The sequence below is a fragment of the Ictalurus punctatus genome, chromosome 6 (assembly GCF_001660625.3).
Source record: "Ictalurus punctatus breed USDA103 chromosome 6, Coco_2.0, whole genome shotgun sequence".
Taxonomy (NCBI): domain Eukaryota; kingdom Metazoa; phylum Chordata; class Actinopteri; order Siluriformes; family Ictaluridae; genus Ictalurus; species Ictalurus punctatus.
Window position 1 is genome coordinate 17806558 of NC_030421.2, and position 15647 is coordinate 17822204.

Genomic DNA, 15647 nt, shown 5'->3' on the forward strand with positions numbered 1-15647 from the left:
CATGCCATAATCATGTCATGTCACGTCGTGCACGCGCGGTTCCTGTAATATCCCATGCTCGGACGTCACGTTTTTTACGCGCTTGTTCTGGTCAAAGTCGAGGTGCGATTTAAAAGCGTACAGATTTCACGGTTTTTGCATTGTTGTGTGGCGTGTTCTCTGTTGGTTCTTCGAGAGCAAACGGCGCTTTCAAGGTCCAACGCACGCGATACACCCGGTCTGAGGAGAAGCGCGCGCTTGAGCACGGAAGTGGCACTTCCTGGATACGGACTAATCATAAGCCTATAGCAGCAGAGGACTGAGTGAGTCGCGTGGGGAGGATTTAGTGATTTTGGGCCATAGGCAAAATACAGGAATGGGGCCCTCATTTCATTGTTTTAACATCGATATTTAAATTTATTATAAACGTTATTCAGCATTAATAGCAATAATCAGGGGTGAACTGGGACCAACAAGTGGCCCTGGACTTTCTGGTCCTGAGCGGATCACCATACCCGGCCCACAACACACCACATCATAACACACCGGCTCATTGATGCTTAGAGCAACTTTTAACACCAGTTACTAGCATAAAAACATAACACAATACAGAAACTACTTCAACATATTAATTTGAAGTAGCACTGAACAGATATCAAGTCATATTTGTAAAATAGGCAAACACAAACAGAAGAACAGTGTGACAAAGAATATAAAACAATAAAGACAGATGTTAGCTAGTCAGGGGGCAACATCTGGGTGCAGTGTAGGAGAGCTACACCACACAGCTGTACAACTCCTGAATCAGGACTGAAACTTTATATTTTTAACACTAACATCAGTCCACATATAATCATTTTACACCCAAAAAATAGACCACTACTACTTTTACTACTACTACTAATATAATAATGTAATAATAATATAATAATAATAATGATAATGATGCATTTTTATTTTGTAATATTAATATTATGAAACTAATCTTGATATTAGGCTTATATTAATAAATAAGTCAATTTCACTATGACCACTAACCAAGAGCAAACAATAAGTCACTGTATTGTAGAGTAGGACAACAGCTTATTAAAACATTATTTTTTCTAAATCATGGTAATATTTAAACATATTTATTTGAAGTAGCACTGAACATGAATCCACATCTGAATGGCCCACGATCATCATGTGACATTAAACTTACAATGAAGTTTAGCTTCATTTGGGGAGAGAGAGAGAGAGAGAGAGAGAGAGAGAGAGAGAGAGAGAGAGAGAGAGAGAGAGAGAGAGAGAGAATGAACCATGCTCAGAGAGAGAGAGAGAGAGAGAGGGAGAGAGAGAGAATGAACTCTGATACCTGTCCCAGCCTCGCTCTTCTTTGGCTGTAAAGCTAGAATAATCTGTAAAACTAGAATAATCTGCAATGTTAGAATAATCTGTAATGTTAGAATAATCTGAAAATCTAGAGACATCAGCACCGTAAATTGCAATTTGCAACTACAACTTGCCCTCATGCCAAAGGCAAAATCTGTTAATTAAAACACTTCACGGGCTTTGATAAAAATCTTTTTTGCTTTCTGCCCGCTTTCTCCTTTTTCACCAATGCTGCTTCCCTTCATTTTTACTCTGTCTGTACACTACACGTGACAAGTTACTACTTTCTTCCTGAATCGTTTCTGCAGCTACGCAGTAAAATTGTGGAATAGTCCAATCATGTCAGCAGTCCCGGCTATAATTCAAACCAAGGGATTATATTAATGCATATGTTATTGTTTCTATAGTAACAACCTATTCACAGGACTAAAACATTTCTGTGGATTTTGCAATAATTTACTGTCAACCTGGATTTACAGTAACTGACCGTAAAACATATTTACAGCAAAGTACTTTAAAATCATACATGGTATACACATCATACACATTGGTTTAGTGGTTAGAACGTTTGCCTTTTACCTCCAGGATTGTGGGTTTGATGATATTGATCATATTTGATTATATGCAGTGTGTACATGGAGTTTACATGCTCTCTCAGTGCTAAGGGTTTCCTCCCCCAGTATTAGATATGCATTGTACGCATGTCTGTAGTGTGCGTGCGTGTGTGTGTGTGTGTGTGTGTGTGTGTGTGTGTGTGTGTGATTGTGCCCTAGGATGGACTGGTGTCTCCTGTCTTGTGCCCCAAGTCCCTGGGATAGTTTCCAGGCTCCCTGTGACCCTGTGTAGGATAAGCGGTACATGAGACAGGGCTTACATATAGCACCTTAACCTGTAGCCCAAACATTTTTAATAATGTCATTGTAGCACCCCTTTTTCTCCACCTGTTGATGATGGCCTTCAGTCTGTTAAATTATATGTTACATACCGATTACAATACTGTTTTGGGAATTCTTGTATATCCCTGTCCTGATCGATACCTTTTGACAATCAGATCCTGTACATGCTTTATAAGCTGTTTGAGAACTATGGCTTCAGCAGTTGCATGAAACCATGAAGAGGTTAAAAAAATCCTACAGAAACAGCTGATCTTCATTTGGGGTTAATTAGAATAACTTCATTGATGACAGGTGTATGATGATTACTTATGAACATGAGTTTGACAGCTTAATTCTGAGCACAACCACATGCCTCATTATAAAAGGGTTTGCATACTTGTGCAACGTTTATTGTACGGGGTAGTCCCCCCCCCCACCACCACCACCACCTTTTTAATATAAAAAATTCTACTATCTACAGTAGATATAAAAAAGTCTATACCACCCTTTTAAACTTGCAGTATAACATACAGTGGGGGAAATAAGTATTGATTGCGTCAATATTTTTTTCAGTAAATGTATTTCCTATGAGGTTCTCACATGAAATCTTCACCAGACATCAGTATTAACTCAAGCAATCCAGAAATATAAAGAATTCACAACATTAAAGACCATAAATAACGTTATGTGTAATAAAGTGGAATGAAACAGGAAAAAAGTATTGAACACGCTAAATGAAATATATTTAATACTTCGTGGAGAAGCCTTTGTTTGTAATGACATCTTCAAGACGCTTCCTGTATGAAGAAATTAATGGGCCGCAGTATTCAGGTGTAATTTTCGCGCATTCTTCTAAACATATTGTCTTTAAATCTTGTTCAATTGGATTCAAGTCAGGTGATTGACTGGGCCATTCTAACACCTTGATTTTTTTTTCTCTGAAACCAACTGAGAGTTTCCTTTGCTGATGTTTTGGATCGTTGTCCTGCTGGAAGGTCCACCCACGTCTCATCTTCATCATCCTGGTGGATGGCAGCAGATTCTTCTCAAGAATCTCCTGGTAAAGGGCTCCATTCATCGTTCCTTCAATTATGTGAAATCTGCCAGTACCATGTAATGAAAAACAGCCCCACACCATGATACTTCCACCTCCAAACTTCACTGTTGGTATAGTGTTTTAAGCCGATGTGCAGTGCCATTTCTTCTACAAACATGGTGTGTAGTATAACAGCCAAAAAGTTAAATTTTACTCTCGTCTGACCAGACTACACTCTCCCAGTATTTCATAGGCTTGTCCAAATGAGTTGTAGCAAACATTAAATGCGCTTCGACATGCAATTTCTTTAGTAATGGAGTCTTGCAGTGTGAGTGTGAGCAGTGTAGTGCATTGCCTATTGTTTTCTCTGTGATGATGGCACCTGCTGCCTCCAAGTGTTTCTGGAGCTCTTTCTGAGTGGTCCTTTGCTCTTGGGCTACTCTTCTGACTATTCTTCTGACTCCCTGGTCAGAAATCTTACAAGGATCTCCTGTGCATAGCCGGTTGATGGCAGAGTGATGTTGCTTCCTTTACATTACATTTATTCATTTAGCAGATGCTCTTATCCAAAGCAACTTGCAAATGAGAAAATACAAACAAAGCGATATATCAAGCAGAGAACAATACAAGTAGTGCTACCATACAAGATCCGTTAACTGAGTTCCAGAATAAGCAAAGTGCGCAGAGTAGAAGTGTAAGTGCCAGAGTAATTTTTTATTTCTTTTTTTATGGGTTGGTTAGGTGTTCACAGAAGAGGTGGGTCTTTAGCTTTTTTTTGAAGATGGTGAAGATTAGGAAGATGGTGAGATTTTGAAGATGGGACCGATTCCACTTGCAGATGATGGCCCTATTGGTGCTTACTGGAGGATTTAGAAGTTTTGAAATACGTCTGTATCCGATTCCAAAAATATGTTTCGCAACAATAAGGTTGCGAAGGTCTTGGGAGAGCTCTTTGCTTTTACCCATCATGAGATGTTTCTTGTGTGACACCTTATTAATGAAAAACTTTTTTATACAATTTACTTTTATCAATTTACTAACCCAGCTGATATTAATTCGCACAGATAGGGGGTTTAATTACTTACGGATTTCAGTTGATTCCTTGTCTTACCTTGCCTTGGAGAACTGCTTTTTCTTAGCGTGTTCAATACTATTTTCATGTGTGATTCCACTTTATTACACATAACGTTATTTATGGTCATTAATGTAAATTCTTTATATTTCTGGATTTCTTGAGTTAATACTGATGTTTGGTGAAAATTTCAAGTGAATAGCCTCATTGGAAATATATTTACTGAAAAAAATGTTGACATGTCCAATACTTATTTCCCCCACTGTATATATACACAGGGTGTCCATTGTAGATAGCAGATTTTTTAAAGCACCCCCCATTCAATATTGTGACCAGCCTATGTTGCATCCAGGGTATTCCTGCCTTATGTGCAGTCTTCCCAGATCCAAATCCACCATGGCCTTAACCAGGATAAAAAGCTTAGCATACAGGTGCACAATTAGTGACTGTAGCCCATCTGTTGCTCTGCATGTTGTCAGATTTTTTTTTTATCAGTCCCAGTGTTGCTATGGTAATAAGCATATCACTGTCACTGCAAGGATGACCACCAAATTATCCAGATAATCTCAGACTTGTGGTCAGAACCTGACAATGATGAATGGCAAAGGACGATTAACACAACCAATTTCTGGATATCTGGACAGTGCCAGAAGTGTACATACAGTATACAGTGTTCAATGTGGTCTTATTTATTTTTGTAGCGCTCACAATTGTTTTAAAGCATATTAATGAATGGCCAAAAGGTTTTATCTGTGCCCATATGCTGATTTGTAAATACACAAACCAGCATTCTTACTAGAATGTAGTATCAATATACAAAATATAGTCCACTAATTGTATGTATAGACTGTACTTAATCTTACTCCATACAAATTTACCATAGACTGTGATAAACCAAGCTGTTGCTGACATAAAACATGACCTCAGATACTGTATATGCTGACGTCTAACTCACTGACTATAAACCTGAATAATCAACATTGTAAACATAACTGTGTTGCCCCGTGAGAGCAGGTGGAACTAGCCAGCTGGCTAATTAAAATTACAGCAGTATGGCATTTACTAATGTTTATTTTCCCTGTAACTAAATCAGCGGCTGTGCTTAAAGCGGGTTCAATCTGATTGTACGTTGTGTTTTTGGTGTAAATAATATCTAAGTGTAATCTAATGTACAAATCTTCACCAGTCCTATACCAATGGAAGTATGTTTTTTGAAGAGGCACTCTGCTGAACTCTGATCATCACTGGTCTTTTGTTTAGTTGTCATGTACATTGATGAAGCACATTCCGAAATTCAATCCATAATTCTCACATTTTTATTCAAGAGGTCAGACTTGAGGCACCAGGTGTGGGATCAGTGAGGCAAAAAGCTACCAAAAAGCATAATAGAACTGGTTTGTGCAAGTATACAAGTCTTTTTCACCATATGAAGAATTCTAAAGGCTTGCTGTGGTACGTTTGACAGTTTTTCGTCTTTAAGCAAACCAAAGTGATACAGAATATGAAACAATTTCCACACACATTACTCTATAAAGTGGTTTATTTGGTGATTGATTCCGGTTTTATATTGACTCTCATTCAAGCATATATGTTTGTATATATCATGTTTCTCCACAAGTCACCTGTGTATGAAGAGAAAACAATTTGGTCAATAGGCACAACACAATGATAATAAAATACTAAAATTTGATTCCCACTAACACAAACTTCAGATTATTATGAAGATAATGATATTCAACTGAAATCATACACTATATGCCCAAAAGTTTGTGGACACCTGACCAACACACCCATATGTGGTTCTTCTTGCCCCAAGTTGGAAGCACACAATTATCTAGAATGTCTTTGTATGCTGTAGCAATATAATTTCTCTTCACTGGAACTAAGAGGCCCAAACCTGCTCTAGCATGAAGATGCCCCTGTGCACAAAGCCAGCTCCATAAAGACATGGTTTGCCAAATTTGGCATGGAAGAACTCGAGCAACCCCACTGTACACTATTGGGATGAATTGAAATGCTGACTGCACCCCAGATATACTCACCCAATATCAGTGCCTGACCTCACTAATGCTCTTGTATATCTAGTTAAAAGCCTTACCAGAAGAGTGGAGGTTATAATAACAGAAAAGGAGGACTAAATCTAGAATGGAAAGTTCAAAAAGCAAATATGGGTGTGATGGTCTGGTGTCCATAAATTTTTATCCATATATTGTAGTTCTTACCAATATTCCCTAATCAGTGTGTTCATTTTCTTGATAGTGGTCGCTGTTGTGTGAAGCCTCCTCCACCTGGTCGACTATCTGGGAGAGCAGTGAAATGGAGGCTCTAGTTGGGGGAGAGAGGGGTCGAGGGCTTGTGGAGGAGCTGTCATGGATGAGGGTACGTGCTGCATTCAAGTGCCTCCTTTGACAATGCCTCACTGAAAATTATAGAGGGGGTGGTTATGAAAAAAAATATATAGAGAAAAAGTACAGACAATATCTAGGCTGATCTCTGCGGAGGATGTTCAGGGCAATTTATTCAGATAGTAACTCCCTGTATTCCTCCCTTGCAGCAATACCACTAAGTCTGTGGATTTTTATTACTTATTATGATCTATATTATCTATGCTATTTATACAGTGCATCGTCACAGGCTTTAACCCTCACCATTCGAAGTGGGCCTCTGGCATGCACTCGAATATTTTGCTGTTGAAAGTGAAGTGGGTGAGATGAAAATGAGCATCTCCAAGTCAGAGGCCATGGTTCCCTTCGGGAACAGTGTGGGATGCTTTCTTCAGGTTATGGGAGAGAACTTGCCTTTGGTAGAGCAGTTTAGTTCGTTTAGTAGGGATCTTATTCTTGAGTGATGGAAAAAGAGAGCAGTAAACGGATCAGGTCAATTACAGCATTACAGTTGCTGTAATACTGTGGTGGTGAAGCAGGAGTTTGCAGACAAAGATCTCTGTTTACTGGTCAGTCTATATCCCTATCCTCACCTATGGTCACATGCCGTAGGTTAGTGGTCACCAATCCTCTTCTGTGAGCTCTACTTTCCTGCAGGTTTCCTCTCCAACCAACACACCTGTCAAAAATGTCTTAAGGCAATGATTAGATTATCAGGTGGACATGATTATGGTTGGAACTAAAGTCTTCAGGAAGATAGATCTCCAGGAACAGGGTTGGTGACCATTGCTGTAGGTAGTGACCAAAAGAATAAGGTCATAAGTATATGAGGCAATGACACCTTACAGAGCTGAATCAGGCCCAGGACCTGCTAGTGAGATTATGTGTCATAGATGGCTTGGGAACATCTGGGGGATCCCAGAAGGAGCTGAATCTTGAGCCAGACAGGTCTGGACTGACCATCTTATCCCCCACCAGGTAAAGCAAAAGGAACACAATCAAGTTTACTGTCAAGTTTACACTGCTTTTAATAGGTACTGTACAGTTTACCATAATTCCATGTGTATTGTACTCCACTTATTTTTGTCTTAAACACTATTGCACTTTGTGCAGTCATGTGTTCAGGGTTACTATGTTTTGTGTTCTGCTATTGTCTTTAAGGCAAATATTTTCCCATTGATTGTACTGTATAAATGCATCTAGCTGGGATCTGGGATGATAGTAACCTGATCTGAACTCCATCAGGTTTGTCGAATGATGCTAACTCTTGAAATTATAACTTTCAGAATAACAGATTAAAAAATAAAGATTTTTATTTAAATATAACATGCAAAAACATTTCATCTTAACCTCTGTATGGTTGGAAAAGCTGGTAAGCCTATGATTAAAGACACATTACAAGTTGATTTTTTTTTTTTTTTGTCATTGTGCAGATAATAGATTTCAAATCACTGAATGGAACTGTATGAAACACCCAGGTTTAGTGTGTTAATTACTCCGCTGAGACTGATTCGATTGTAATTGGACCAAACATGACATTTTCCATGGAAACAGAATGCTAAGATATAGAAACCATGCAGACCTACACAATTATAATAGAAATTGTGACTCACTTCAGTGGTAAGGCCACTGCAATTATCCATCTCACAGAATACCCTGTGAATTTCTGTAATTCGTTGGAAGTACTAATTTGCCTGACAGCACAAATCATGGCTGGGAATGCTTGACTATTAAGCAGCAGGCCGTTTTGGCTAAAAGAAACATAAATTGTTACCTTTTGTGGTTTAGCTAACTCCAGTTTGCACAAGCACTTCAAAATTATTGTGATTGATAACTGTTACAGTATGGCTACACATAAGTTTTGATCTGTATGTAGGAGGTCATACACACGTCTGGGATTCTCTACAGGTTCTGGGATTTGAGCTCATAGCATTCAGGTCACCAACACAACATACACAGCTGCTGATCTAAAACGTCTCTGCTGGGGGGCTCCTGCTCTCCATTTAAAGCCTCACTAATAGATGTGATTGATTAGATAGATCGATGTTTAAAAAGTTGGATTTTGTTGCTTTTTGAGTAGACTAAAGCTCAGGTAGCAGTAACTGTCCCAGTGGATCATATTTAGGTGTCAAAAGTGTAACCAAGACACACAAAGGGATGATAAAATTTAAAGCTAGATAATTTAGTCACTATTTACATGTATTGAATGCAGAATTAAAGGCTCTAGACTTATTAAGTAAACTGCTTTAATCTAAAAAAATGTGCATTTGTCCTCAGCTGTGCACATCCTAACTCTTTCACCAACAGTTTCAAACATAAGACTATTTTCTACATTTACACTTCATTACCCAGAATGCTGGCGGTTCAGTCTCAGCTTAGCTTGTTTCCAACTGCAAATTTACATTGTGCCCCTACATTTTTTAGATATCTTTTAGAATTCCTTGTGCTTTTGAGATACACACAGAGCTGAAAATGCAATAAACATCTTTCTTTGGATTATTTGTTTCTAATGGTCGTACTGTATCACAAGCTCTGCCTGTATGAACATAATCCTCTATAGTTCAGCCTGTGCCTGCTTTACTTTCATGTTGCGCTTGAATAATAGCAGACAAGTTTCCTGCTCTGGAAGGAAAAACCCACCTCTTTCACGGGCAGTGACCTTGTGTACGTCAGGAATGAGGAAGCCGTAGACAAGTTGAGCTACAATCTCCTCTGACTGCATGTTGTTCCTCCTGCACACACACAAAAAAACAAGATGAGGAGGAACAGCAGGAAAAAAAAGTACAGTATTTATGAAACATTTCTTTATTATGTTGGTTAAGGGAAACTGAGTTGCAAGTATAACCAAGCCTTAATATTCAAAGCACATTGAAAATAAAATATAAAACATTTTAATCTGACATGAGACTTAAAATTCTCAAATGTGACTAAACCATGGAGCATTTGAATATTCAGAACCTGGAATGTAAATTGTTTTTAGAAAAATCATTTTCTAAAGCACTTTTGTTGCTCCTATTTGCAAAATATGTCTTGTACCCCTACAAAAACCTAAAATGTTTCATACCTTCCATGTCACAGAATTACAGCACTGTATCTGTGATCTTAATCACTTGCCTGTTTATGACCTCATTTTTTCACATAAACACAAAGTGGTTGCCCTAAAACTCTGTAAAATCTCAGTATTTTTGTCCTTCCTGTTCCAGTTCTCTTAAACAGCAAATGTTCAGAAATAAAGACATATGTAATTTGAATCCTGAATTGAGTGTTATTGTAAAGCTACAACATACATTCATGCATTTAACACTGTTTTAATATGGTACACACATACATTCTCTAGGACCAATCATTTTCTTTCAGACTGTCTAAACCACTTATTGCCCAAGGTAAGTATAACGAGTACTTTATTCCTAGTAGCCACTCTTCTACTCACACTGCATTGCCACACTATGACCCTTTACACACCCATGGATATGAAACATAATGTGTTCCTGTGGCTCTGAAGGCCGTTCTGGAATTAAATAACATCTTCACAATCAACATCCAGGCTAATGGTATCTTCGCAACATATATTCAATACATAACATTCATGAAGAGCCTGTCTGAAACTCAATAACAACATTGCATTCTTTGCCCGTCTCTACAGATTAAACTCTTGAGGTACATCTAGCAATCTTTGACCTGAAGCGTGGGATTGAGGAAGCAGTATAGTGATTGTTCTGTTGCTTACATTTCTTCCATGGCATAAGTGATGTTGTTGAGCTCCTCTGCCATGTGGTGGATCTCTTCTCTGGCCTGAGCCTCGGCCGTTTGATTGATGTTGTCCACGATCACATCCTCCAGGTATAGATCCACAGTGGCCTGGTGCACCTTCATCACCTGAGAGCACACAGTACAATAACTATATAGACATCATACTTACAGCTGGATACAGAAATTCTACAATTTTATTCATTTTTTAAATGAAAAAAAGGTAAACACAACTACAAAGAAACCCCAACAACACTATTTTATGGTAAAGGGTAATGCATATTTAATTTAGATTTAATTAACTTGAAAAATAGGAACAAAAATGTAATTGTGTCATGCGTTTGGACAACCTACTAAGTCCAGCCTACTAATTACTTAGCCACTGTTCCTTGCAGAATATTTCTAGTTCTGAGATTCTTGGGCCGTCTTGCATGCACAGCATGATTAAGATGTATTGTACTAACAGATTTTTTAATGATGTTCAGGTCAGAATACTATGAGGGCCATATAGGGTCAGCATTTCCTGCAGTAGTTCATGATGGATTTTGAGGCATGTTTTGAATCATTGTCCTGTAGTAGAAGTAGAAGCCTTTAGTTTCTTGACTGACTGTGCCAAATTTGCTTTCAGAATTTGTTGATATTTACTGGAATCCATTCTTCCATCTACCAGTGCAGTGTTTCCTGTGTCAACAGTTGCCACACAACTGCAAAGCATAATTGATCTACCTCCATGCTTAACAGTTGGCAAGGTGTTCTCTTCATCAAATATACCTTTGCTTATAATATCCAAAGAATTCCAAGTTTATTTTATTTATCCATATCACTTGTTTCCAAAATGCCTTGGCTTATCTAGATATTGTATTGCATACATCACATTGGCAGTTATATCTGTTTTCTTGGTCGTTCAGATCATACAGTTTAACTTTAACTACCATTTCTTAATGACATTTTGAACAGTGAAAATTGTGAGCTGGAAGAACTTTGATATCTTTTTTTATAGCCTTCTTTTGTTTTGTAGGTATCAAATAGCTTCAATTTCAGAACCCCAGTCAACTGTTTAAGTTAACTGGAAGGGTGACCAAACTCTCTCTGTCTCTCTGTCTCTCTCTCTCTCTTTCTCTCTCTCTCTCTCTCTCACACACACACACACACACAGCCTAAACCTAAGTCTAACAGAATCAATGCCCTCCCCCCGCCGCCACCCCCCCCCCCCCCCCACACACACACCTCTATCTATCTATCTGTCTGTCTGTCTAGAATCTACCAGAGAAAATTAAAAGGCTGATTAAAAGGGCTAGGGCATATGAAGGAAAAGAATAAGAAAGAATGGCTTTTCAAGTGTACGGTCCCCTCTGAATGTATTGGAACAGCAAGGTCAATTCTATTGTTTTTCGCTATACATTGAAGACATTTGGGTTTGAGATGAAAAGATGGATATCGGACAATAGATCAACATTTCAGCTTTCATTTCCTGATATCTAGATGTGATACTTAAAACATGGCACCTTTGGTGGTTAAATAAAACATAATATTTGGTTGCTTATCCCTTGCTTGTAATAACCGCATCGAGGCAGTGACCAACTGACATCACCCAATTGCTGCATTTTACTTTTGTGTTCCTTTGGCTTTATGGCTTTTACTGAAGCTTTATTCAGTTGTTGTTTGTTTTGGAAGGTTTGTTTCTTTCAATTATTCGATTTACATTGCAAAGCCAAGACGTCTACATCTTGTTCTTTAAGATGATTTGTTTGGGCTACAAAAACAGTCAAATTGGTAAGTAAATGGATTTTATTTCATATTTTGAGTGTTTATTTGTGGTGGAAATTTGCTATAAATATATTGAGTTAGTTTATGCCATGTTACAAGTCAGTTTTGGGATCTTCAGTGAATGCTGCTGGTGTTATTTATTTATTTATTAAGGATAATGTGCAGGCTCTGCGTATTCATGTTTACTTGTATGATGTGGTATGTAGCATGCCATAACCTATTATGCATGATACTTCAAATGATTACAATAATAATCTCTCTCTATCTATCTCTCTCTCTCTCAGCAACATGTCTGATGTTAGATGTTAGTCTGCTGACTAGTTTCCCCAATACGCACAAATTATTTATCTTCGTTTATTGTTCTGTTGTTGTTATTGTTCTCTTCATTTTTTATTTTATCTATGAATGGATTTTGTTGTATTCATGAAACTGTCGGCTAACAATAAATCACATTTAACTAATCTTAACTGTCAAATTATTTTTAACATATATTGTAAATGATGTAATTTGAGAGTAGGTTTTGTGGTCCACCCTATTTCACCAAGGTCCACTCACTTTAAAATTTCTGGCCTCACAACTAATGTGCACATGTATGTAGCCAGGTTATTGTAAGTTTTTTCTTTTGTCCCATAACATTTCTATTTGTTTTTCACCTGAATTTTGTTGGTTGCTATATCACATTAAAGGTGGAAAAATATTGGACATGATTTATCTTGGTTTAATTTTTTTACATCACAAAACCCTGCACATTTAACAGGTGTGTGTAGACTTTTTTTTGTGTCCAATGTAAGGTGCATAAATTAACATGATAAATATTTGACACCTTTGTGAGTAGTTAAATGTGTGTTTACCTGTCTAAAGATCTCATCCTCCTCTCTCCGTCTCCGCTCTTCCACCTGTCTCCGTCCACTCTCTTCAGCCTCACGAAGGCGGCGGTCTCTTTCTGCCAGTAACATGAAAGCATGGATCCTTCTTTCCTCCTGCAGGCGAACCAGCTCCTTCGACAGGAAGTCCAGCATGTCGCCAATCACCTCACCTGAAAGGCCGTCTACAGAGCTCTGGAACTGAGACATCTGAGAGAGAGAATGGGGGGTATGTGGGGGGAAGAAGCAAAAAATAAAATGACATTTACTGCAAATCAGATACACACAAAACAAAATATCAAAGATTATTATAATTCAGCAGTGTTGGATTCTAAAATCTAATTAGCCAGAAGGATTCAGCTCTGACAGTTTAATAATATTGATAATGATATGTCATCACTTCTATAACAGCTCATTCACAAGAACTTGTACAGCAGATGCACCACATAAAGTTGAATAATAAAGAAATTTTAAAAAATGTGTTTATTTAACAAATAAATATTTATAATTGTGGATATGGTGGAGACATAACATTTATGAAAGAAGTCTCGATTGTGAAAGCTTTGTAATAATCAGTAAGTTTTAAACCAGAAGATGTTGAGCCTTGTGGTTGCTCAGGAGCATGACAAGCTGCATTTCTTTCTCATTTTGTCTTTTTTCTCTTATAAGAGAGTGAGAGAGAGAGAGAGAGAGAGAGAGAGAGAAACAAAATATACATTTATCGCTGCTATAAACTGTTTAAAAGTGCTACATTCATCCATCCATATGGGTTGCACATAAGGGCACATAATATGTGTCTCACAGGGTTGTAGGAGAGTCTGGAGCCTATCCCAGGGAACGTGATAACTATTAAGCCACCATGTCCCCCAAAAGTGCTACATCAAAAATTAAAAATTGTAATTGTTGGGAAATTGCTGTGGGGGAATAATTGGGAATGAAACACTCTTTGACGTGCTTTTATTGGAAAATAATCAACTTCTGGGTGGTAACCGGTGATGTCACTGATTATTTTCCTATGACAGAACACCTTGTCATGTTTTATTCCTTACTTAAGACATGGATAAAGCCAAGAAAAAGGCATAGTAACAGCAACGTTATTTATTACCACGTTTAAAGCAAAATTCCCTAAATCAAACAATACTTAACTCCATTCATTTTGGCACCCTTGGTAAATATGAGGAAAGAAGCCTGCGAAAATTGTCTTTATTTTTTTAACTTATTGATCTTTTCAAAAAAATTTTAAAATGTAAATATTTTTTTACAAAAATGCTCTCATGGATATCAAACAATTGCAAACACAACACATGTTTATATAAAAAAATCTTTGTTAAATATAGGTGTGCAACCTTTACTGGCACCCCTATGAATTCATATGAGAAAAATATATTTGAAGTATATTCCGGTTGATATTTTTAATTTTTCTAGTACACCTGGGTGACTGGGAGCAGGAAATTGTTCAACCATGACTTCCTGTTTCACAGGGGTATAAATATGAGGTAACACATAGGCCAAATTCCCTTAGTCATTCATAACAATGGGTAAGACCCAGGAATATAGCTGTGATGTGCGGCAAAAGGTTGTTGAGCTTCACAAAATGGGAAGTGGCTATAAGAAAATAACACAAGCAGTGAAAATGCCCATTTCCACCATCAGGGCAATTAACCTGGAATTGAATGTGTGGACATTTACATTTATGGCATTTGGCAGACACCCTTATCCAGAGCGACTTACAATTATCACTTACTATTTTTTTTTTATACAACTGAGCAGTTGAGGGTTAAGCCTTGCTCAAGGGCCTAGCAGTGCTCCCAACCTTCCAATCAGAAGTCCAACGTCCTAACCACTGAGCTACCACTTCCACATTGTCTCAATGCAAAAATTCTCCAGGGATCACAGCCGGAGAATTGCAGAATTGCGCCTTGGGGTCAGAGAGTCTCCAAAACTGTAATCCGAAGTTACCTACATCACCACAAGTTGTTTGGAAGGGTTTCCAAAAACAAACTCGAGCGTCTTCAGTTTGTCAGACACTACTGGAACTTCAAATGGGATCGGGTTCTATGGTCAGATGAAACCAAAAACAGAGCTTTTTGGTAATAAACACCAGAGGTGGTTTTGGCGCATACAGAGAGGTAGCCATATGGAAAAGTTCCTCATGTCCACGGTTAAATATGGAGGTGGATCTTTAATGTTTTGGGGCTGTTTTTCTCCCAGAGGACCTGGACATTTTGTTAGGATACATGGCATCATGGACTCTATCAAATATCAACAGATATTAAATGATAACCTGACTGCCTCTGTCAGAAAGCTTCAAATGGGCCGTGGTTGGAGCTTCCAGCAGGACAATGATCCAAAACATACATCAAAATCAAAATCAAAACAAAAATGGTTTACTGACCACAAAATCAAGGTCCTGCCATGGTCATCCCAGTCCCCTGACTTGAACCCAATAGAAAACCTGTGTGGTGAACTGAAGAGGAGAGTCCACCAGCATGGATATTGAAATGTGAAGTATCTGGAGAGATTCTGTATGGAGGAATGGTCTCAGATCCCTTG

At 38.0% G+C, this 15647-nt stretch overlaps 2 protein-coding genes and 1 long non-coding RNA gene across 5 annotated transcripts in view; 1 reads left to right on the forward strand and 2 right to left on the reverse strand.

The window, feature by feature from the left end:
- nr1i2 (nuclear receptor subfamily 1, group I, member 2) overlaps positions 1-222 on the reverse strand; it is a 46733-nt gene extending 46511 nt beyond the window's left edge. For 2 of the 3 annotated variants that reach the window (XM_017469633.3, XM_053680913.1), the window contains exon 1: positions 1-222. The gene's annotated coding sequence lies outside the window, so the exon portion shown is untranslated. The other variant, XM_017469632.3, reaches the window with a different exon arrangement.
- LOC124628257 (uncharacterized) lies at positions 162-13287 on the forward strand. The gene is made up of 3 exons (XR_008396563.1): positions 162-302; positions 6593-6712; positions 13151-13287. It is a non-coding gene; the product is annotated as an uncharacterized LOC124628257 (long non-coding RNA).
- The window catches only part of cfap91 (cilia and flagella associated protein 91), a 25857-nt gene continuing 15852 nt past the window's right edge, over positions 5643-15647 (reverse strand). Inside the window, exons 14-18 of the mRNA XM_017469631.3 lie at positions 13083-13304; positions 10445-10593; positions 9358-9449; positions 6556-6752; positions 5643-5955 (exon numbers count right to left, since the gene is read on the reverse strand). Of these exons, the coding sequence (XP_017325120.1) occupies positions 6565-6752; positions 9358-9449; positions 10445-10593; positions 13083-13304 (651 nt within the window). The 3' untranslated portion in view covers positions 5643-5955; positions 6556-6564. The remainder of the gene's footprint in view (positions 5956-6555; positions 6753-9357; positions 9450-10444; positions 10594-13082; positions 13305-15647) is intronic.